This window comes from Anastrepha ludens, chromosome 3 (genome assembly GCF_028408465.1).
Source record: "Anastrepha ludens isolate Willacy chromosome 3, idAnaLude1.1, whole genome shotgun sequence".
NCBI classification, from domain to species: domain Eukaryota; kingdom Metazoa; phylum Arthropoda; class Insecta; order Diptera; family Tephritidae; genus Anastrepha; species Anastrepha ludens.
Genome location: NC_071499.1, coordinates 87,914,086 through 87,939,184, shown reverse-complemented (window position 1 = coordinate 87,939,184; position 25,099 = coordinate 87,914,086). Strand labels below are relative to the sequence as shown.

Here is a 25,099-nt window from a genome sequence, read left to right as displayed (position 1 = left end):
GAGAGCCATCGATAATTCAATGGCTTCAATGCAACGACGATGTGAAGCCGTGATAAAAAACAGTGGATTTTCTACTAAGTATCAGCTTATCGGTTTTACGAAAACGTATGGAAATTGGGCCAGATCTCGCGCAAAACGAAGGTGCGTGTCTTTGAGTTCAATCTTAAATCTTTGCTATTCTATGGATGCGAAACATGGAAAGGCTCCTTTCGCATAGAATTAAAAATAATTCAAGGAATTATTAATAAATGCTTGCGAAGAATACGTGGTTCGTTCCCAGGGCAGTCGGTTCTACGTAATCGGAATGACTGCCACTTCAACAGCATTCCCTGCATATGTGTGGTGAATGTTTATGCTGCTACAACAACAACCGCAACAAAAATATTTGGCCATCTATATGGCGGGAAAAAATAAGAAACGAAGATCTGGTGGGTTGGTGGTTGGTTGGTTAGAGTGGTGATTCACCGCACCATTTTGTTGCCACATCCTCGTTACCAAATTGTTTAACAGTTATTGTAAATCGGTCCAGAAGGCAAAAACTCAGCGATGCAAATTTTGAAATGCTTGTGTTAAGAAAGGCTAATAGCTAATAGTAAATCAAATTATATTAATAGTATTTTTACTGCAATTTTTTTCAGTAATCAGTAAAAAATATTTGTACTGCAATTTTTTTCAGTAATCAGTAAACAAATATTTTTACTGGAATTTTTTCCAGTAATCAGTAAAAAAATATTTTTACTGCAATTTTTTTCAGTAATCAGTAAAAAAATATTTTTACTGCAATTTTTTTTCAGTAATCAGTAAACAAATATTTTTACTGCAATTTTTTTCAGTAATCAGTAAAAAAATATTTTTACTGCAATTTTTTTCAGTAATCAGTAAAAAAATATTTTTACTGCAATTTTTTTCAGTAATCAGTAAAAAAATATTTTTACTGCAAATTTTTTTCAGTAATCAGTAAAAAAATATTTTTACTGCAATTTTTTTCAGTAATCTTTTTTCAGTAATCAGTAAAAGTTTACTGGTAATGAAAATTAAATTGCAATATCAGTAAAATATTATATTTACTGCATTCTTACTGTTACTGCAAAGTGCCCACCTATGATTTACAGCAAGACTATATCCAGTCTGTGCGGTTTAGGAACCTTATTAGGTTGTTGACGTCTAAGCCAGACAGTTGCTCGAGACTCTCGAACAGCGGTTTGCCCAGGGTTAACATTCTGTCCTTCCATAGGGCACGGCATTCACAGAGGAAATGGAAGATTGTTTCCTTTTTCTAAGGTTGTTTACAACTATGACAGTATGTGTTGGGAGGGATGCCCATTTTGGCGGCTTGTTCTCCGATAGACCAGAAGCCAGTTATGACCGCCGTTAGTTTACAGGCGTCCCGTCGTTTCATGTTTATCTTTGATATCTATGATAGTTATGATACCGTACCCAACAGGAATCTGTACCGATTGAGATTGGTAGGTCTAAGTGGCGGTGGATTGATCACACGCTTCGTGAACCATATCGGTTCAGGCGCTAAGATGAAATCCACGGGGTACATAGAGAACTCGATGCCGCAAATTACACCTGGAATGACATTTGCTATGCAGCACCTAATAGAGTGCAATTTAGACTATTGTATGTACACACCCTATGCACCGCGAGGAGATCAGGATAGCAGTAAGTAAGTATCCGCTTAGCATAACTTTTATGTTGTTTTAAAAAAATTGCATTGTTATAAAAAAATTTAATTATTTGTTTTTGTATACGGATGGATTTTGTTTAATTTGAAAACCTTAAATAAAAATAAACATACCGAACGAAAATAGTTTCACTTTCAATCAACGTTCTACAAAATTGAAGTACAAAAATGCGTAATTATTTCATAATAGTGCAATAGTTGGATATGTTTGGCTACCACTGTATATATGTATTATATGTAAAACAATACGATGGAACAAAAAAAGAGCATTTCATGGTAATACTTTGTTGTTGTTTTATTTAATTTTTACTTTTTGTATTGTATGCGTGTTAACAATTTAATGTAATTTAACTTTGTCGAAGATGATGATTTTAATAATTTGCTTCACTTTGTTTTAGGCTTACAACTAATGCGACAATGAGACAATATATAAACAAAAATAATAAGAGGTTGTATAAGTATATAAAAAAGAAAAACATATAGAAAATAATATGTACATAAATATTCATTCAATTTGTTAAAGCTTTTACAGTGTGTTTTTGTTGCTTTTTCAATTTTTTCTATGCTTGCAACAATTGGGATGTATTTTTTTAACTTATATTGTAGATTATGTATTGTACTTTAAACTAAAAATATTTACGACTTTTGCTACATTAATTTTTAACTATATTTGACTTAAATAATTAAATTTTTGTGGGGAAAAAAATTACAATAGAGTAACTCAAACTAGTTAAAGAGAAAATAAAACTTTGTATTATACAAAATTATAAAAGAGAGTGGGGTAATGTGTTCGAAGTAGATGTATTAGATGTCTTTTGGGTCAGACACTTTATGTCGAAACCAATTCGCATGTGCGCTTTTTTCGTGAAACGGTGTCTGCTTGTACATACAGTAGTTCATGGTTAGAAGTTACACTACGGTTAGTTTTTACAAATATTTGTTGCAAGCTTCTGTATACATATATAAGTAAATACTTAGGGTCTGATAGAATTGTTCAACAAAATTAACATTTTAATCATCACCAGATCAACATCATTATTAGTTGACTATACACACACAACTGATGCAATAACTCTTTCTCCATAACATGTGATAATATTAAACAAATTTAGATCTAATTACTGTATGTAAAATATATGTATATATGTATATATAAACTATAATGATATTTATGCTATAAGTGTGAGTGAACTAATTTTGTAAATGGGTTTGTGCTGTTTGCGTGATGGTGTTCGTAGTGTTGGTGGTGGTGCTGGGTAGAGGAGCGTCTGTGCGTGATTTCGCATTTGTTCATTCAAGTTTTCATGAGGATTTGACAAAAGGTGAAAAGTGCGCAGGAGATTTGTTTTTTGGCAACAGCAATATCAACTATAATGGTGTCCAGGCGATGGCACTGGTGACCGCGACGGCTAATTGGACGCTGGCTACAATGGCATAGAGCAAAGGACGCATAAGCAAAGTATCGCACCATATGTGTTGATTTTTTTGGTAATTGTAGTATATTTGTCCTGGGCAGCACAATCTAAATGAAAAACAAACAACATATAAATAAATGTATTTAATTTAGTTGCAAAAAGTAATGAAGGTTTAAAAATTGTATTGGGATAAAAATCATAAGCTCCGGTGATAATTACTAATTACACAGGTCAACAACGTTTTGTTCTAGGAAAGTGTAGAGTCATTTTCGAAGTAATTTTTTGCGTAGAATCCGAATCCGGGGTTTAAATTGCTCTATCACGTCAGGATTTTGAGATATCCTAACCTAAAAGTGCAAAAAACGCTGTTTTGCCCATTTTTGAGGTTATGTAGCTACGCAGATTTTTCTTCATAAAAAAGAAGTAAACATAGTATTTTTCACTGAGATATCGCATTTTGAAGTTTTCATGTTTGTGAATTTTTCGATATTCGAAAATCCATTGAGATAACATGAGACGTGATACGGTCGATTACATAGTCGCACAAAAAACAAACGTGGAGACTTCAAAATGCGATATCTCAGTGAAAAATTAAGATATTTGAGCAAGCTCAACGGCATTTAAAAGAGGGAGACTTATAATTTAAAATACCACGTCTACTTTTTTATCAAGAGCAAAATCTTCGTAGCTACATAACCTCCATAACCTCAAAAATGGGCAAAAACAGCGTTTTTTGCACTTTTAGGTTAGGATATCTCAAAGTCCTGACGTGATAGAGCAATTTAAACCCCGGATTCGGATTCTACGCAAAAAATTACTTCGGAAATGACACTACACTTTTATAGAACATTCCGAACCCATTTTTTTGCAGACCTGTGTTATTTTACGGTATTAATTTTGCCGATTACAATTACCGCACATTAGTATACTAGAATTTTTAGTTTCGTTTTTTAATTCCCAAGAAAAGAGATAAAAAATAGTACGCGAATAATTATGAATTTATTATTATTACTTCTTTTTAATTTGGTTTCACCCCCCCCTCCTCACTCACCTTTACGCTTTTGTGGCTTTAATAGCGACAGCTAATAAGAGAGTGCTGAAGCAATGTGAAGGTGATGCAAACTCTCCGCTCTCCACTCAAACAGTTTCCATTGCTCTCACGTCTTTTTGCACCACATAGAATTTGTGCTTCTTGCCGAATAGCCCCCAAATTACGGCAATATTTTCGATAACCACATTCACTGGTATGGTGCAAACGGCGCCCAATACACAGGCCATAAATTTTAGTAGCCCAAAACGATACAGCGAGAATGATTTTATGACACCGAATACATACATATATATATTAACGGCGGCAATAAAAGCGCACACGAAATCCACTAAATTCGGGCATGGTATTGGATAGAGGCCGGCAAAAATAATGTTCGAAGTGGATAGCGGCATGGTAACCCACGAGTAGACGCTGATGCCAAGCAAGAGTTTGTGCTTGAGTGGTATAATTTTTGAGTGTACGACGAGTAATATGCCTTGCAACCAGCGTTTGCGTTGTTGTAAGAAATCGAGCAGCGTGAATGGGGACTTCTCGTACATTTCACCTTCGATGAAATTGAAAGTGTAACCCTGGGCAAAGGCTCGCATGGCAAAGAAACAGTCCTCAGCTACAGAGCCGTCGATGCCGTTATCGAAGGATACTTGGCGTTCAGCAGAAACCTGGAAGATTATAAGGAAAAAGATTTGTTAAATGCTGAGAAATATGTGCGAGCATACAAAATTAAAGGGGGAAAAATCAGAAAATTAGAATTATGATTTTAGTACAATATATTTTTGTATTTCACTATATTTCAGAAATTTTTCTAAACTACACTATTGTTTAAAATATTTGTACGGCAAGAAACATCGGTAATCCAAGAAACACAATTCTAGGAATATAAGGAGCATACGAAACTAAAAAAAAAGCTTTTCATAAAAACTGGATGCATTGTATGTACTTACATATATGTATACATTGTTATTCCACATTTTTATTACTCAAAATATAAGGTGCCCATGCATAGTCAAAGTACTTAGTCACAATTACAATCTAAAATGAGCTTCGCGAACAGATTTTTGTTTTTCAAAGCAAATTTTCACAATTTAAACGATTCATGATGACTTGCAAAACGTTAGGGAACAGAAATATCTACACAGTTTGCCATTCTTAGCTGCCAAACTATAGTTATCGATAACGATAATGCCAAAAGTTAGATATAATACTGGCAGTAAAACAAAAAAACGGGAATTTTCAGCAACTTCAGACTTCCACTTTGTTACGCTAGAATTTAATTAGTTATAAAACTGCATATCAGTAAATAAAATTAAAAATTCTAAGCAAAAAGTTCGAAATTTTCTTAAAATTTTGCTGAATTTTTGCATGGGTTGGTGCGTGACTACCATTCGGAATTCAGAGAGAACGTAGGTTCGAATCTCTACACCATCCGAAATTATTATCACTGTAAGTAGTAGGTTTTATTCAATTTCAATTGAATCATGCAATGCGTTAAAATAGTCTACATACATTTTGTCTATAAAATTGTTTTAATAGTTTGAAATTTCCGTCGATTCCTTTATTTTGCACACAGGATGTGACGTGAGTTTGTATGGGAGATGCCACGCCCCCTTTTTCAATACCTATTGCTTTTCGTCTTAAATACGGCATTCGTAACTTATGTAATTTAATGAAATTTCAGTTTAGCAAAAGAGGTTCCAGAGAAATCGATATGAGGGTTTCAGTTGGTATGGGAATTGCTACGTCCCCTTTTCTAAAATCTACCACTTTCCACCAAAAGAGAGGTTTTGCCAATTTGTGTAACTGTATCACATCATTTGTGGTTCCGTCGAAAAGTGATTTGGAAAATTCAGTTTATATGAGAGGTGCTTCGCGCAGTTTTCCTATACCTACCACTTTTCACCAAACGTATGTTAAATACAATTTATGCATAGGTGCCAGATTTCAATTCCCTAGCTTTGGAGGTATATTTTGGCCTACATGTCAGATGCCACTAAGACAAAACGGGCGAACGGTACACTCAAAAAAGGGGTTTAAATGTTGTTGTTGTAACAGTACACTGAACCATGTCAGTGTTGTGTAGATCACCAATCATCATCGTCTAGCTTATCTAACGGTAGGCCTACGAAACTTGCTGTTTCGACAGGTTGGGTGCAGAGGGGTTTAAATATTTCAATGTGTCGTATTTAAAAATTTGGGGAACGCTGTTTGAGTGACAGTGCTAGGCCGTTAGAGAACTTCAAGAACTAGTACTAGAACCTAGAGATCTAGTATTATTAGGTTGGATTCGTGGACATGACGGATATGAGCAAAATGAAATGGCTGATCAACTAGCCAAAAAGGGGCAAAATGTCTCTAAAATTCGAAACAATTCCTAACTCCGCATAGAGGAACTTCTGATAAGCTACGTTCGCTCCGCAGAGTAGAATCAAGGTTTTTATCTGTTTACTTTACAGGCCACTGTAGCCTGAGATATCATTTAAACAATCTCTTAAGAAATCACTAGGCAGAAAAAGGCTAGATCACCTTGATGGTATTGCCGTGCATTCATATAAATTATAAAACAGTCAGTCCCAGAATGTGCTAAAATTTTTTAAAATATAGAGTACCTCAGTAGGTTTTGCACCAAAATTCATGATTTGATTAATTCGCTTTTGGAATTTTGAATTTTTCCACTCTCTGCCACCCGCACACGGCGGCCATTATTTTTTTGTTTTCTTGATCATACCTCTGGATGACATTTTTAAGAAGAACTAAGGAACTATTGTAAAATAACATCTCTCTACATATATATATTAGTATTATCCCTCGGGCTTTGCATCCAGTCATTATAAAACTTACCCACACACTCTCTCTAGTTTAGGATTGATTCTTACCTGCGTAACAACATAGCTGCCCTTCCAGCTGAACAACGGCTTGTGAAACAATTTGAATTGCAAACGCAATTTGCCCATATCATCCGACACACGGAAACTATCCGCCAACGTAGTTAGCCAATTAACCACATTTTCATTGGCATAGGTGATGAGACCCTGTCCAAATGGATGCTTGCCGTCCAATACAAAATTAATAATACCACGCACCGAATTCTCGGTAAGCAAAGTTTCTTCATCCAAATGTACGATCCAATCGCTGTCGTTCAACACGTTCACATCATCCTCTAAACAATATTGTAAAGCACGTGACTTGAACAATGCACCGGTACGTGTTTTGTACTCCTTCGGCACGACTATCTCACGTATACGTCGATGTTGTGCTAAATTAACTGGCTTGTCCGTGACCACTTCGATGAGGAAATTTTCCAAACCTGTATCTAGACAAGTGTTCATGTTGCGCAACACATTCGACTTAACCAAATCGGCAAAGTCACCGCGCGTCACTACGCGTATACATATGAATGGCGCCAGAATTGGACTACCCTTTAGCACCACCTTCTCGGGGAAGGCATTATAGATAACGAGACCGCAAAAATTAAACAATACTTGCGGTAACGTAAGAATAGTAAGGAATCGTAATAAGTACAAAAGTACGGAGGCCACTTGGCCGTACTCAGTCCATGGATCAACGAGCGTAAATGAATTCTCGTTAATTTTAATACCACCAGAGAATACTTCAAATGTTATTATCACAATGATAAGGAGTGTGCAATGCAGCAGATGCTTTGTGCTTGAGTTCATTATGTTTCTGCTGTTGTTGCCGATGTTGATGGTGTTGTTGACGGCGTATATCGTATATTTATTAAATTTGTTAATAATTTGCTATTTAATATTTCTCCTGCTTTCCTTTTTCTTCTTCTTCTTGTTCTTATTCTTTTTGATTATTGCTGCTTCTGCTGTTATACTATATTGTTTGCTGAGACGGATCTGTGTATGTGAATGAGGTTTAAATGACCGCGATTTGTAATGTACAAAATTGCTTGTTAACAACTTGTTGACTTGCTATGTTGCTTACTTAGTTGTTTAGCTAGGGATTTAAGTTCTTTTTGCTTAAGTTTCAAGTGCTTGCAGTTAAGATATTCAGGCGTTATTTCTGTACGTACATACGCCTATTTTTGAATATGTGTTTATATACTTTGCCCCTATTTACTATTTGTTGTTTGTGGTTATTTTTGGTGCGATAGTTACGTTTTTTAAATGCTTAAGTGCATACGTGATTGTGTTTTTATGCTTTTAATTTTCTACTTCTTTTTTGGTTTGTTAACAAAAATGTCGCCTTTAGAGTTTACTTAAATTTGTGCCTGCTGATAATTTTTTGTTTGCTGACCAAACGAAGAAATCGAGTCACATTCGCGTTACGGGTGTGCAAATCTTAGCTTATAGTTCGCTAACTATTCGGCTTACAAATCTAATTATTGGGTAACTCTAACTATTAGAGTTGTCGAATTCGATTTTTGTCGAAATATTTGTTTTTTTCTATCATTTATGTGAGTTTTTCTATTTTTTTTGTGTTTTTTGATCGCGACACACAATCCAATTTGTACGGGGTTTTTGAGTTTTTTGGCTTTTACAATTTCAATGTTCCTCGTGTGCTTCTGTCTGGTCGAGATGTCGGCAAGGTTCGGACATATTATCGATATCGTTTTTAAATCTCTTCATATAAAGTGCTGGGTGACAGTTGTGTTTTTATCAAGCATATCGTACGGTTTTTGTGTTGAAATATGATGTCATTCCTGCAATGAAAGAGTTAATTTATTTAATAGTGTATTTAAAAAATTGTGTTGAAAAATACAATATATATACATATATTGATAAAAAAGCAATGTATACATATATGTGCACTATATATATTGTTTTTTTTTATCAATAATTTGATTTCGACGCGGCCATCTCAGATTTATGTACAAATGGGAGTACTAGGGATGTTAATTTTCGAGATCTGTTTTTGTAGTCCCGGGATTGCGCAACTGTCCTGTAACGATGATTGTTTTTTTTAACATCATTGTTAAAAAAGTGTAACACCTACACTTGAGCTCCATTTTATTTTCCAAACTTTGTAAAAAATTCACAAAAATTGCACAAATTTAAAAGAAATTGTTATCAAAACTTGGAACTTCTTAATAAAAAAACTTCTTGGTATGCAATTTTATAGCCGATTAAAGTTTACTACAATAAAATTTAAGCTTTTTATATAAAATATTTCCCACTCTAAAAATACAGTTCTCCGTCAAATACAAACTCAGCTGTTTCATAACAAAGGTGTGACAAATGCTTAAAGCTCAACCAATGTTGCAAATAAAGCTTATCTTTCCTCAAAAGGAATGACGTAAATTTTGATTAATTGCATCTGACGTAAAAAAATTGTACCAACAATGCCTGAATTTTCGGAATTTAAAAAAGGCTCCCACCTCGGGACTTCGGGATTGAGACCTCTAGCTAGTATGTAAAAACCTCTTCAGAGTTGGGCTTTCGATGATAGCAGTGTTGTCATGGACTTGGCAATATCAAAATCTGATTAAAAACGCGTCCGTTGATTTTAAATGTTTACACAGTTAACCGAAAAGAGTACAAGTGTTAACCATAAAGTAGATAAAAAAAACTCGCACACATGGCCATTATTACTTTATCGGTATCTTTCGAGTAATCTGAATTACATTGTTTCAAGCTAATTGGAATGCAATAATTTAGACATACAGGGTTTGATTGAAAAGTAATGAGCCTTCCCGCGCGGAGCCTCTGCCAAGCGATCAACCGAATCGGCTGGTGGGGGAAAATGATCGTTGGACCTTCCCCTTCCACTAGAAACCGGTCCCAGTTCGCTGGCAACATCGCTCCGCGCGTGAAAGCTGTTTTAAAAGTGTGTTAGGATTTTGCAGTGGCGAAAATGCAGCGATCGTTGGAGCAACGTTACTCGATCAAATTTTGTGTAAAGCTAAACAAAACGAGTACCGAAACCATTGGGCTACTCAAGGAGGCTTACGTGAACCAATCTCTGTCCAGTGCCCAGGTAAAACGGTGGCGCAAGACGGTCAAGGAAGGCCGGGTGGACGTCGAAGACGAACAGCGATCTGGAAGGCCTTCGACGACGCAAACAGACGAAGATGTGTACCGGGTTCGTGAATTTTTGAACATTGACCGTCGTGCTAGTCTACGGGAGATTAGTGAAGAGTTAAATTTAACTTATTACAATGTGCAGAAAATCGTGACCGGAAAACTTCAAATGCGTAAAGTGTGTGCCAAATTGGTTCCAAAGGTTTTGACTGATGAACAAAAGCAATTGCGTGTGGAAAAGAGTCGTGAAGTATTGGAAAGTGACGAACAGGATAATACTTTAGACAATTGTATCACAGGAGATGAAAGAAAGCTGAAGGGGAGGCTTTTCGACTCCATCGAGGCGATCCAAAAAACTGTGACAGCCAAATTGAACGCGACTCCGGCGGATGAGTTTAAAACATGTTTCCTGCAGTGGAAGGACCGCTACTAGCGGTATATTGACGCTCAGGGGTCCTATTGTGCAGAATATTAGTTGTATAAGCTTCGATTATTTGGTTCATCAGCAAAATAATGCCTAAACAAACTTCTTATAATTTGCAACACCATTTGTTTTTTGTTTGGTTTTCAGTTCTTTAGCGGAGCGGTCTGCTCACTTAAGTCAGGTTATTCTTCTGTTTGGCGAAGTTAAACTTTCGCTGTCTGTTTATATTTGAGGCTGCGAAGGATTGATTTGGTCCAATACAGATGCCATTGCACCTTTGTTGGATTGTGTGTTTAGCTTTTATTGCATTGATTGATGCATCGCCTTTTGCAAAGGCCATCGGCTTGTTTGTAATATACAAAAGCGGAAAAAATGTGATCGCGAGATTTCGGAATATTTTTAAAGTAGTTCCGGGATGTTGAGGTTCGTCCCGGGGTAATTTGATTTTTCAGTTCTATATCTCTTACATAATAAATATCTCTTAATAGATGGTATTGTTGTTGATGTTGTAGACTTGCTTGGAGAGAGACTAAGCCAATGTAATGTGCCTTCTATCTTTGGCTTACGAAAGCGTTTCAAATTGCTGTGGCCTCGCCGGTAAAAACAGAAAAATGTCATCATTGTTAACAACACTTTAATCAATCTGCTATCAATTCTCTATGATGCGTCAGCAAATAAGGCCTTCCAATTTGCAAGAAGTAGTTTCGTGTTTGTATTTCGAAAGCTTTTGGATTGATACAGTTTTTCGGAAGGCACCAAACCAAAGAGGATTCTGCGGGAAGGGTGCAGGGGTCGTGAAGATGTCGAGAATCTAAATGGCTCATAAAGTTCGTAATTTGTTTTACATGGTTTAAAAAAAAGAGGCCTAAAATGCCTTGATACTTTAGAAGGAGTTACGGTTCAAAGAAGATTGATAAGCTTTAGACGTAAAAAGCAGCCACCTAAAGACTTTTAAACGCATTAAATTTTAATTTTTTAATATTAAATAACAATATTATGAACACATATTTATGTTAGCTGTCAAATTAAAATAAAGTGCAAAACAGAAAAGTGCGGTGTTTGGTGAAGAGCCGTTCGTTCCCATGACAGCCGGGATTGCTTGATGTGGGATTGCTTCATGTTCTTATAATAAAATGAGCCGTGTATTTTTTGACTTGACGTTGATTATGACTATGGTTGGCTATGGCTTGCCAGGTTAAGGGTCATACTCTTAAATGCCTGCTAATGTGAGCATTATGAAACAGGATTAAATTTAAATTTAATTTTTTCCATAATTGGTTAAATATTTATTTAACATAAGAAAGAATAGAAGAGAAACTGACACAACCGGCTGTTGAGGGAAACAAATGGTAAATATTGTGGTTTGTGAGAGAAAGGATTTTCGGAAAAAATAAAAAAATAAGCAAAAATTGCATTGCAGAAAAAGTGGTTGTTCTGCTAGGTTTGGTGGAGAACATAATGAGAAATATGTAAGAAAGTGGATTTCGTCAATCGAAATCTCTTAATGAACTCCTAGTCTGGGTATTCTTTAAAAAAAAAAAAAAAAAAAAAAAAACGGCCAACGTGGTTTCGATGTTTTATGCCCAAAATGGCCATCGAATTTGGAATCACCACAATTAGCGTCGTCGCTTTGGCATCGGCATCAAAATTATTTCAGGTTGGAAAAAAATAAAATTGCACGAATATGAAATGAGAAAATCGAAAAACAATGCTTCAGATTAACCACCATACATGGATGTAGATATATATTATTTAATATTTACTGTTTCCAGATGTCTTCTTATCATACCATTCAGTTAATTGTCCCTTTATAATCGCTTTATGTGATTGCCCCAGTAACAAATATTGCAAGATAACAGTGCTATACGAAATAGAAAGCAATAATTTTGTCATCTAAAATACACATCCACATGTATGTATATGCAACTCTCTTACACACATATGCAATCACACATACACACAACCAAATATAAATATTTTTCACCCATATGGAAAGCCATTGGAGAGTTATGGACATCTACGCGGTGACCAGCGTTTGTTCACGGCTACCATTACTGCTCTTTCTTCAGTAAAATCTCTCCAATTTATTCGGCTTGAAGGCTAGAAGCGTTTGTCGGCTATGAAGTGGCTTACGTGTAAATGTGCACGCAGCTCAGAATATGCTTTAGGAGCTCCACACAATGAACCTGTTCAAATGAAAATAAACCGGAAGCCAAAGTGCGAAAAAATCACGCCACAAATTTTCACGCTTCATTCGGTGGGGTAACCATTTCGTCACAATTCGTAGTCGATCAAGGTCCAACAGGCTGATAAATTCTATCCCGCTGGCCTACACAGAAATGACGTTTCTACTATTGCAGAGTGTGCATGATTCAAATATCAACTTTGCTCTCTGAAATACGAAGAAGAATACGAAGCAATTTCTAAGCTTAAAAGCATTGGCATTCGTACAAAAGCAAGGAAACTGGTGGCTACTTGGAAGCGCAACGTCGGAAGATGGTTTGGTTTTGTACATCAGATTTTGCATATCCATCTTATGATTAAAAATTAGTTTAGATATAAATAACATACGCATTAATATTTTACAAATAGGTATTATTTTTGTTTATTGAAAAGAGTAAAAATTTCCATTGAACATTGAATACAAATTTATTGGAAGCACTTTTTTGCGGTAACCCATTCTGTCAACGAAATTTTTTGGTACTTTTGCGTGAGCTTTGCCACTTATCTTATCAATGGCAATTTAGATTGAATGTTTCAACTCTTGAATCGTCTCTGAGTGGTTGGCATTATCTCTTAATATTTCCTTAGAAAAAATAGTATAATGGCGTCAAAGCACCGTATCGTCCGATTAATCGAAATATTTACGACGGCAGTAAGTAAAACACCTTCTTTAATTCTAGGAAACAAAACATCGGTTAACGTGGCCCGAATTGCACGAAAAATGGTATATAAATTAATCTGTATGACATGACGTAAATACGTAAGCAGAGCCAAGAGCCTTAACTAACAAGAGCCTTCCTATGCATGACGACGTTTTATGGCTCTAAAACCTAAGGAAATTATCAAATACAGTGCGTCAAAAAAGTATTGGCACACTCGAAAAATCAAAGTTCTCAGTGCCATATCGTGCCATCAACCATATCGATATTTGAATATAGTATTGTATAATAAATACCTTAAAATATGAACATAAACACAAAAAACAATATATATTTACACACACACACATATATATGTATATATATACATATATATATGTATATACATACATATATTGTATAAAAAATACATATACATATATAAAAAAAGAAGTGCTGTACTCGCACACCCTTTCGATAACAGCATTATCGCATAATGTTCCAATGAGTGCCACCCACCGCTGGGTAAATGAGCCACACACTCCAGTGGAGGTGCACTAAATAGTCAAGTGTAAAAATACCCCCTGTTGTTGGGCGAGCACTTTTCGCAGATTGGAGGAGAAACATGGCACATATCAACGCAACACAATAATAAATTAACTTCTCCAACACATTTGAAGAGCAGTATCAGCAACAACAAATTCATATGTATGTACTTCTGTTCAAAAAGTACCCGGAGAATTCTCCCATAAATTTTAGGTGGTACAATCATTCATTGGTAATTATTTTATTTCCTTCAGGAGTAATCTCCATTCTAACTTTCTTCCAATCTTACAAAACCTTTTCATCTGCCCATTTTTGTAATTGCTTTCCGCTCCTTCAAGGTAAGATGGTTGTCTCTAAGGGTAAGAGGGCTTACTTGGACGATAATTATAAATTTGTTCATTATGGTACCATTGAAGGAGGCAAGGGGGAGCAAGAAAGAGGAATAGGTAAGGAGTGAATGACCGAACAATGATTAGTTAGGGTTGTGTGAACCCTCTCGTACCGCTAATGAAATCTTACAGGAGGATCATATCTAAACCTACTATTTCCGCAGGTGTAGCGGAATAGCTAACAATGTTAAGTCTAAATCTAAATATCGTGAAAGCAAGATATCTTTGGAAAAGGTGCTAAGACGATTCCACCTCACTTTCCAGACAGCTGTCGCGAAAGAGATTCGAAGTAATGATAAGTCTTACTGTATGGATGCCTAGCGGTTACTACCTGGTAAGACACCCACAACAATCGAGAGTTGCAGCATTTTTGGAAGATACAGAAGGATCTCGCGACCTTACAAGTTGTTGTACTTGCCCAGCACTCTCATTTATCGCCTCCATAGTCTCAAAGCGCTTTCCTGAATGGAATACAGATGATAGATAGGTGGATACAGAGCTTGCGGAATGGTATTTAATCATTTACAAGATGCCATGCATGGGCCAGTGTGTTTGTCGTGGTGAAAAAATCCCGTGTTGTTTCGAACTTTGATTTTTGATCATCTGAGAATCGGATGAATCTTTTCGATCTAAAATGTATAGATCCATGTCTCGTGACTAGTTATGATGCCTTTAGCAACAACAATATTGTACTGTTAAAAAAAATCCGCTCTCGGTACAAGCCGCACTTTGACTCGTCTCAACCCTTAAACCAAATATTAGTTGCATTCTCACGCTATTGTAAGGTCGTTATTACGTTACAAAAGAAAAGCTACAATTTCCTTCTAGGTACAAAAACTACCCTGGTAGCGTTCACCATACACCATGTAAGAAAAAATAAATAAATAAGTAAAATAAAAATTTCAATAAAGATTTGACAACTGATATTACTCCACAAGTATTGCGCCAAAATCCATTCACAATAGCAGAGTTGTTTTTTACAGAAGTTCCATTTTTTTCTAACCGACTGTGCAAAAGAACGTTCGAACTAGGTTATAATCTACATATACATATATATAGGGTTTTTTAATAGGTGCGCTTCAACTTTTTTCCGATAGGGAGGGCGAACGACGCAATATTTTTTATTTTTCGCTTGTCATTTGTAAACTTCATTAGTATACATTTCATCATGTAACGCTACACACTTGAGCAACGATTGCAAATCGTGCCAATTTTTTATGAAACTAGTCGTTCTGTTGCTGCTACTTTAAGAGCATTACGGCCATTTTACGGTCCATTTAACAAGCCGTCCCGTTTTGGGGTTATGTGAAGTCATTGGTCTACAGTAACAAGCCGGCGACGGTTTGTGAGCTCAGAGCCAATATTGAACGCGAAATTGCTGGAATTTCGGCCGATTTATGCAAAAGAGTGGTCGAAAATTGGGTTCAACGATTGGACTTCGTAAAACGTGCACGCGGTGGTCATGCAAAAGAAATCGAATTTCATACTTAAATGTATATGTTCAAACTCGATAATAAAAAAAAAAAATTAGTTAAAAAAGTCAAACCGCTTGTGTTTTATTCAAAAAAGTTCAAAAGTTGAAGCGCTCTTACTGAAAAACGCTATACATACATAGTTACTTTACAACACTGGTGTCGACTGTTTGGTCTGCTTGTGAAATTTGTGAATGAAAACCAAACGAAATGAGAAGAATTTTTGGTAAATATATTTATTACATTCTAAAATATAAATCAAATCTTATTTTATATTTTAATAAAGAAAAAAAACTATGCAACGCAACTTTACTTGATTGCTCCATTTCGTTTCGTTGTTTTTGTGTTTACAGCAGTTTGACGTTTAACTGATTTTTCTCAAGCCCTTTCCAGGGTTATTTTTTACCTTGCAACAATATTAATTTGATGAAGCATAGGTAAGAGCGTTCAACTTAAGCCGCTTATATATGTTAACTGAATTTTTTTTTTGCGTTAATGCAGTTCAAGTAATTCGCTAAATTACCTAGTATTCTTTTGCAGATGGGTTGCTACGTATCACGACTTTTACCGTTCTAGTTGAATTGTTTCTTTATATATGGTTTGATATAAATTAACCTAATGAGCACAAGTTAAAACTAGTCAGCAAAATAAAGCAGCGTATGACTTTTTTATTCCAAGATGTACCAAAATAGAAACAGAAAAATGTTGACTTAAGTGACAATTTCCGAGTACTTTTTGAACAGAAGCTGTGTTGTATTAAAAGAAGTTGTGTGCGCTGCAGTTATAATTTGATTATTTCCCTGTTCAAGTTACACTCACTTAATGGCACCTACGAGTGCAAGTACAAAGTGGAAAGAGAGGCCGAGCTAACTCAAGGGAGTGGGAGTGCAAGAAGCAGCGAACAAATTTCGTTCTGATGCATTGTGCTGGTCCCATCATACTATCTGTGCATAGTTTTGTATGTACACTGAAGAGCAAAACTGTAACAAAATGTAATACTTTCTATTTCAACACATTTTTTTTTAGACATGTTTTAACAAATCAAATATTTTTTTTGCATAACTTTATTGGCATGTATGTACTCTCTCTCTCAAACCGGTTTGGTGTCAATGCAACAACAACAACACTAGTAGCAAGCAATAATGTAAATAAAGACAAATGTTACAGTTTTGCACTCACTCTTAATTTTCAAATTTTCCGTTATTTTTCTCGTAATTATATATTTGGTGGATTTTTAATTATTATAAACGTGACCGTGAATAAGACAAAATGTTAAATCGGGAAGTACAACGCCAAATAATTGATTTGCTGAAGAAGGGCGAGTCTATAAGAAAAATAGCTAAAAAATTCGAAGTGAGCCACATGGCTGCAAAGGCTGCGGAAAAATGTACCAGACGCTGTTCCCAGTAACAAAGGAGGCCGGGCCAAGGAAGATAAGCGACCGCGATGCCCGCCATCTGGCAAATTTGGTAACAAGCAGCAAGGCGGTCACTCCCAAAGAAGCACTAAAGATGCTGGATATTGATGCCAGTCAGTGGACAGCCAGGCGCAGCCTGTCAAAACTGGGGCTAAAGGCAGCAGAGAAGAAAACCAAGCCAATGCTGACAAAAAGACATGTGCGGTTGAGGCGGGATTTTGTTGCGGCTCACCAAAGCTGGACAGTTGAAGATTGGGATCAGGTACGTCTTTATAAATGGATTATAAAAGACCTTTTTTCATAGAATTTCAAAACGATTGCAGGTTATTTGGTCTGATGAAACCAAAATCAATCGATTTCAGTCAGATGGTCGGGCCTGGTATTGGGTTAAAGACCCAAATGCAGTCCAGCCACATCACATCAAGCAGACAGTAAAACATGGTGGTGGCTCCATTATGGTGTGGGGCTGCATTTCCAAAAATGGTGTGGGTCCTTTAGTACGAATAGACGGTATAATGCGGAAAGAGGAATACCTGGCCATATTGCAACAAAATCTGCCGGGTGTAGTGGAAAGTATGGGTCTTGCTGCTGAAAAAGTAATTTTTCAGCAAGACAATGACCCTAAGCACACCGCACATGTTGTACAAAATTGGATGCAACGCCAAAAATTTCGTAACTTGAAGTGGCCTCCACAATCACCGGACATGAACCCAATCGAAAATTTATGGAGTCATGTAAAATCGAAGCTTGCCGAATATTCAAGTCCGCCCAGTGGAGTTAATGAGCTGTGGGAGCGAACACGCGATGTATGGGATGCTATTCCGACTGACTTTGTCTTGAGGTATACACGAAGTATGCCCAATCGTATCCACGAGCTGAAAAAATCCAAAGGATATTGGACATTTTATTAATATTTATTTTATTTATTGTAAAAAATAAAAAATGGGTTGAGTGCAAAACTGTAACATTTGTCTTTATTTGCATTATTGCTTGCTACTAGTGTTGTTGTTGTTGCATTGACACCAAACCGGTTTGAGAGAGAGAGTACATACATGCCAATAAAGTTATGCATAAAAAATATTTGATTTGTTAAAACATGTCTAAAAAAAAATGTGTTGAAATAGAAAGTATTACATTTTGTTACAGTTTTGCTCTTCAGTGTACGTAGAAGTATGTGCATATATGTCTGTGTTATACATACAACTTTGTTTGCTTGCGAACTGTCTGATTTGTTAACTAAATGACCAGAGAAGATTATGTTATACATTTATGTAAGTGTGTAGATTTTATTGCAGCAATTTGTTAGTGCGATCGTAAACAAACGAAGTATGGAACAAGTCAAGTAATTTCTAAACATATACAAATGTGCTTACTTATGCATTGCTACCGTCCGATTATACATATATTTAAATGTATTAGAGCTATACACGGAATTCTCAAGTCTTAATGAATCATTGTATTTTAACTACATACATACCTACGTTTCGACAATCTGTCTACTAAGCTGTCGTGTGAAAATGCGAGCTATCTGTGATCGTATTTCAGTCTGATCGATTTACTTTTAATGGAAATTTTACGAATCGAATGAATAATTGCTTATCGAGCTCGCATTCGAAATGGATGCACAAGTGTATGCACCGTGAAAATGGTGTACATATACACAAGTCGGTATATTAGCAATTATATTGACTAATTTTATGTATTTATTGCAGGCTAGATTGCACTATTTTGATTCAGGTACGCGTAATTTCACAACGCGGCACATTTCCGTGGGGTCATAAAATTAGAATGCATGCATTTACATACATACATACGTCAAGCAGAGGGTACTAATTTTGCAATAATAACCAAAGTTTGTATAGAAATTTTAACATTCCCTTTGAAGAAAAAAATGTAGTTTTGATAATAAAATTCGTTTAAATCAATACACACGTCTTTTCTCATAAATACACTTTTCAACATGTACTATTAGCTAATTACGAGGACAGCTTCGGTAAGGCGGCCTTTGAGGCATTAATCAAAGTTCTATTAAGCTTTAGAACTAAGAGAACACAGAGATAACAGACTATCTACAAAATAACTTTACGAGTGCCAAGATTTTGTCCGCTAAAACAAGTTGTTGTTGTTGTAATAGCATAAGCATTCCCCTTGCATATACGGGGAATGCTGCTGAAGTGACAGTCCTTGGCCGGATATAAATCTGCGTCGTTCCGGTTACGTAGAACCGACTGTCGTGGGAACGCTAAAACGAGTCACATGCTTTGTTGGCTAAAATGTTCAGTCAGCCTTAGTGGATCTAAATTTTTTTAGTAGATTCTTCTTTTTTATAATAGAAAAAATAATAATTTGGGTACGAAAGTGGGAATATCTGGGACGGCACTGCTCACTTCAAAAGAAAAACATTATTTCGATTCTTTACGAAAAAGGTACAAAACAAACGAAAATTGCAGAAATAATGAGTTGTTCACGTAAAACGGTATACAATACCATGTCACATATTAGTACAGACAAATATATGCTTAAAAGAAAAAAGGTCGAAAGACGCCTGTGCGAAAGACTACAATTCAGCAGTGCAAAGCCATCGTTAAGAAAAGTAAGTGGACCGTTTTATAGCCCGAATATATCAAGCAAGCTTGAGCGAAGAAGCCTTAATAACAACAAATTGTACGGATGTGTCAGCAGAAAAAAACCGTTACTGCCACACAAAAAATATTAATAATAAATATCAAGGCACGTTTGTCTTTCGCATAGAAGTAAAGACGTAAAATTACGGAAAATAATACTTTTTATGGACGAAACTAAAATTAATATGATTGGCCCTGATGGGAAGACTTCTTTTTATCGTGAAAAAACTAGGAGTTCAACTCCCGGGATACAAAAAATAAGTTTGAGGATCATTTCCTTGGAATGGAGTTGGACCAATAGTGAGAATAAATGGCAATAAGGGTAAGTTCGCTTATCTTGATATTTCCAAAAATATAATGGAGCCATATTTCTTTGAGCCCCAGCCAATAAACTGATTACTCATGCTTCATAATGACTCCAAGCATACAGCAAAAGTGGTGAAAAATTGGAGTGCCGGATTGTTCAGCACAAAGGCCCCACCTTAACCCTATTGAAAATCTGTGGAACGATATTAAGGTTAAGATTGGGCAAAAAAAAAATTAACGAACTATGGCAAGGAGTATAGTATATTCCTTTGGAGAGATGCCAAAAGTTAGTAGAAAGTTTAACTCGTAGCTGTGAAGCAGTTAAAAAAAATGGATACTCGACAAAATATGGTACTAATGAGGTAAGTAATTAATAACCAAATTTTACCGATTTGAAATAACTAATTTCAGTTTTTCTTGCAGATCGATAAACGTGCGCTACTTCAGTGTCCAGTTCAAAATGTGATAAATTCCGATTTTTTAACTCCTTATTGTAGATATTGAATGGTTATTTATTTTGTGTGTGCGTTTTTTTTTACAATACTAAAATAAAAGAACAGATTTGTGCAGAAATAACTGTTTTACTAAGTCATCTAGTAAAAATAATCATCATTATATGTTATTGTGGACAAGTGCACTATTTCTATGTCCATAGCTGTATGTACAGAACATATCCATATGAATGAATTATAACAGGCGGTAATATTTCTCGCAATGACAGATAGTGCTAAGTGCTAGGGATATTATTTTAAAATAAAATTCACAAATGAAAATTACTGCTATTGTTCAAAGTTGCTTAACTACTTGTATTTACATACTATATAAGAACCAAAGCTTAATTGAGTACTCATTTCACAGCATTTAACGCGATTCTAAGTAAAAAAAAAGAAAATAATTATAACCTTCAAACGCCTCAAGTGTCATAGTGCATGTACACAGTTTCGGCCAACTAATTAGCAACGCAGTGATATAATAACTTGTTGCTAGCTATACTAAACCCTGCTCTTGCAAACTGTGTGTGCAGTGGTAGTTGTATAAAAAATACATTAAGCAAATTTCACTTTGTAGGTAGGTAGGTAATTTAACCGACGGACATATAATAAACAATACTTCATTTTTGTAAAATAAAAACAAGTAAACTGTTCTCCTAGATTTAGAAAATATGTTCAAACAGGCACCTAATTGGTAATTAAGCACATTTCAGCAATTTAAGACATATTTTTTAACTCAATTTACTTTACCCTTAGGAATAGCTCTCCACTCCGTTCGCAACTTCGTGATCATTGAACTGTCATCATTAAACGTACATGCGAACATTTTTTTAATTACTTTCAGAGATTCTCGATGAGGTTAAAGTTAGGTTGTCCTAGCAAAGTTAATATTTTGATTCTCATCCATTCTTTTACATAGATCTACGTAACTGATAAAGGAACATTATGCTATTCAGCGTAGAAATGTATGGGTGCTAATCCATAGGATCTTCAAGTTATACGGTGGGCCCAATTCCATGTAACCGGCACTGTCCAAGTAGCCTAAGGGTATCGGAGCGATGATCAAAATACATTTCATCCCGCTAAAGTGAGTTTATTTCGGTTTCATGCAGAGGAACTATAGTTTGTCACCAATTTAAAGACCTTTCGCGGTATTTTATTGCGTATTCTAAATGTTTTTTGTTTTTTTTTTCTAATAACAGAGGCTTATAACAAGAAATTATGCGAACTAATTGTTAGGTTTCCCTAACGGACGTTTTTCGGGGTTTTTGTTTCCGAGGCACTTGGTTTTGCGCGATATACAAGAATGATATATTACAAGGTCTGGCCATGTGAAGCAGAATTGTGAATGAAAACAAAATTTCTAAAGTGAGAATACTTGAATATAATCAGTATTTCAATCAATTGTTCTTCAGACGGTAACGAAGTAACATGAGCTGAATTGATTTTTTCGTATATCACCAACACAGTTTCAGTTTTTGCCGACCCCTGCCGTAAGCAAACTGTTGTCACATCGCCTGCTGCGTCAGCAAATCAGATAGTTCCTTTCAAATCGCTGAGAGCCACCTCTTCTCTCCACTGTGGCCAATATACTTACAACTAACGAACGAATTGATTTTCTAATAATTAAATGGATACCTTTGATGTATTATTAGTTGGTTGTATTGTATGCAACTCGACTGACCAAAGTGGCTAACTGTATATCCTTTCTTATTAGTTGCCCGTCGCTGTATATCATAATAAATCATCAACGGTAAAGTTAAAACTAACAAAAACCAGTTCTCGCGTGTATTCTTTACATTATTAATTCGAATACGTATGTAAATTTAATTGATTTCAATCACAGCAGGTAAACCCCACCACTGAATATTGTAATTGGAGATACTTTGCCTTTGAATTACACTACACATCTATTTCGTAATTGATAGAATATTCCATTTATATTCAATTCTATCATTGAATCAATTGTAGAAAGTTTACGAACGCAAACATTCGCCTCGACTCCAAAAATATTGTTGTCAGTAAATCCATCTGAACTATGTGGAACGATTGCTACCAGTATGCCAAATTTCGTTATTTCGAAATCAGCTGACACTCAGTAAGCATTTTATTTTTTCTTTTGTATTTTTAAGAATTACAATCCTATTTTTACTTATTTTTTTGTACAAGTACGAGTGCTGTCAGTAAATCCATTTGAATTAGAAAGATTTGCTACTAGGCAAATATGTATTGCGAAAATCGTTGTTGCGAAATCAGCTGATACTCAGTAAACATTTCGATGTTTTGATATTCTTACGAGTATTTACGCCATTTTTACTTGTTTCTCAAATAAAATTAAAACTGATCGAATATGCGTTTGGGCTGGACGATGAGAGAAGCGTGAAAACACACAAAAATTATAAAACTTCAGCGAATAATGTCGAGAGATGCTGACAACCTTCGCGAGAAAGTCGAAGTGTGAAAACTAGTTGATTTTGGTTAAAAAAGTAATTTTCAGTGTTTCTATAACACAGGAGTAATAAAATATAACGCTTTATCGCAAATTGATAATTTTCTGTTATACAGTTTCTAGTGAAGGGAGCCTAACTAGCAGCGAGGTAGCAAAAATTTCGACGATGAAAAAGGGTAAGCCAGATAAGACCATAAACAGTATGTGAGCTAATCAGTATACGAGCTAATCGTACACATACAGCCATGAAGGCGTAAAAAGCCATATCTAGCGTAGTAACGCTGGGCCACGGGGAATGAAGGGTTTGGTGGTAACGAAAGTACTGTGACGATGGAATTATGAGTTAAATGCGCTTTACAAGGGTTGCGAATAAAGATCCAACAGCTCCGTCGAATCGAATGAATAGTTACGAATGATTCAACCCTGAGTTGCGCCTGTCGGGCGTGCCAGAGGAAGGCCCCTTAGTAGACCAAATGAGTGGCTCAGTGCCATCCTTGCCTAACCTTCGAAATTTCATATTTGGAGTTATTATGCGACACTACTTAGAAATAACTATCCGTGCTAAAGTTACACATCCCTAATTTTTGAACGAGACAAGGCTAACATCTATGGGCAGTTTTGGCCATCTGAATATGTCAAAAGTTATTTGGGCCGTTTCTGCCTAGCCATCATAACATGGCGGCCGCGAGCGACATGCTGTTTTCGTTATCCGACTTTTCAGGTGACGATAGTGATAAAGACAAAGACTACTTACCTTCAGATGAGGTCTCAGGTATTATAGTTTAATTTATGCTTAACCAAGTTCATGGCTTACAAAATACAATATTTTATGTGTTTAAGTTAGGTTATGTTCCATGGGAGAGAATGACGAGTAGCTCGTTGAGAAGAATAATAAAAATGACGAATAGCAATTTTTCTCATCACTTCAAGGATGCCTAACCATCACGTCCTATTTGCTTAGTAAGCGCCAAAAGTGCCTATACGTTTGTACCAAAGTCATGATGAGACAATAAAATATTTATTTTCTTAAGTTAATTTGTAGTATTCAAGGAATGTATTTTTAGTTTAATTAAATGTTTCAAACATTCCTAAAAAGGATGTTTAATTACCTATTAACTTTGTCACTAATTATTAGGAAATTACTAAATTGAGGCTTAGGCAAGGATGGCACTGAGCCACTCAAATGTAGAACGACTGGGCTTCACTTGACGTTTCAAATTGGTATCGGTTAGCGCAAGGAAAAAACTTCTGGTGTGCTTTGTGGAACTTGGCCAAACTCAAGAAGAAGAGAAGTAGTGAACATCGCATGCAAAGTAAGGAAAACTGTCAAAATGAACTGTTTAAACAAACTCAAAAATTCTATTCTTTTTTAATACAACAATTAAATTAAATGAAAACAAATAAAAGCACAAAAGTAAGACAAAAACTTCACTTGCACAGAGTTGAGGAGCACAAATTAGCGACATCACAATTTACTGATGAATCAGAACTTAATGAATTTTAACAAATTTTAGAAAAGTTGAAATGTTAATGCTTTTGTGACGCACATTTTTTCCTTTGTATTGTTTTTGCTCACACTCAAAACTTGCAATTTAAAATTTGTACGAAAGTCAACGATGACGACCAAACTTTCGGACTTTCTCAGTTGATTCAGTGATATCAGTTCGCTAATTTCATTCAGTAATCGCAATTTCGTCGTTCAAATGTGTGGTAACTGGTAGAATACAAATACAAAAAACAAAAAAAGAAAGAGTTGCGTTCGGCACGTGCCATAAAAAACGTATCTTATATATAAAATAAAAAAATACTATGCGTTCTGGTTTGCGCAAAGCTTCAATATGACGTAGCCCAGCCGGCAATATGTATGTACCTACATATATACTTTTGCTATACTCGTAGATATGTCTAACTAATAAGTGAATACATTCACATTTCTATAAATAATACTGCTAAAGCAAGCGAAATTTTCGGTTCTACAAACAC

General features: G+C 35.6%; 1 protein-coding gene across 2 annotated transcripts in view; it reads right to left on the bottom strand.

Annotated features, from left to right (window-relative positions):
- Positions 1-1,959: 1,959 nt before the first annotated feature.
- The window catches only part of LOC128858402 (beta-1,4-mannosyltransferase egh), a 44,858-nt gene continuing 21,718 nt past the window's right edge, over positions 1,960-25,099 (bottom strand). For both annotated transcript variants that reach the window (XM_054094659.1, XM_054094660.1), the window contains exons 2-4: positions 7,027-8,819; positions 4,157-4,815; positions 1,960-3,212 (exon numbers count right to left, since the gene is read on the bottom strand). In XM_054094659.1, coding sequence (XP_053950634.1) covers positions 4,243-4,815; positions 7,027-7,827 — 1,374 coding nt within the window. In that variant the 5' untranslated portion in view covers positions 7,828-8,819 and the 3' untranslated portion in view covers positions 1,960-3,212; positions 4,157-4,242. The remainder of the gene's footprint in view (positions 3,213-4,156; positions 4,816-7,026; positions 8,820-25,099) is intronic.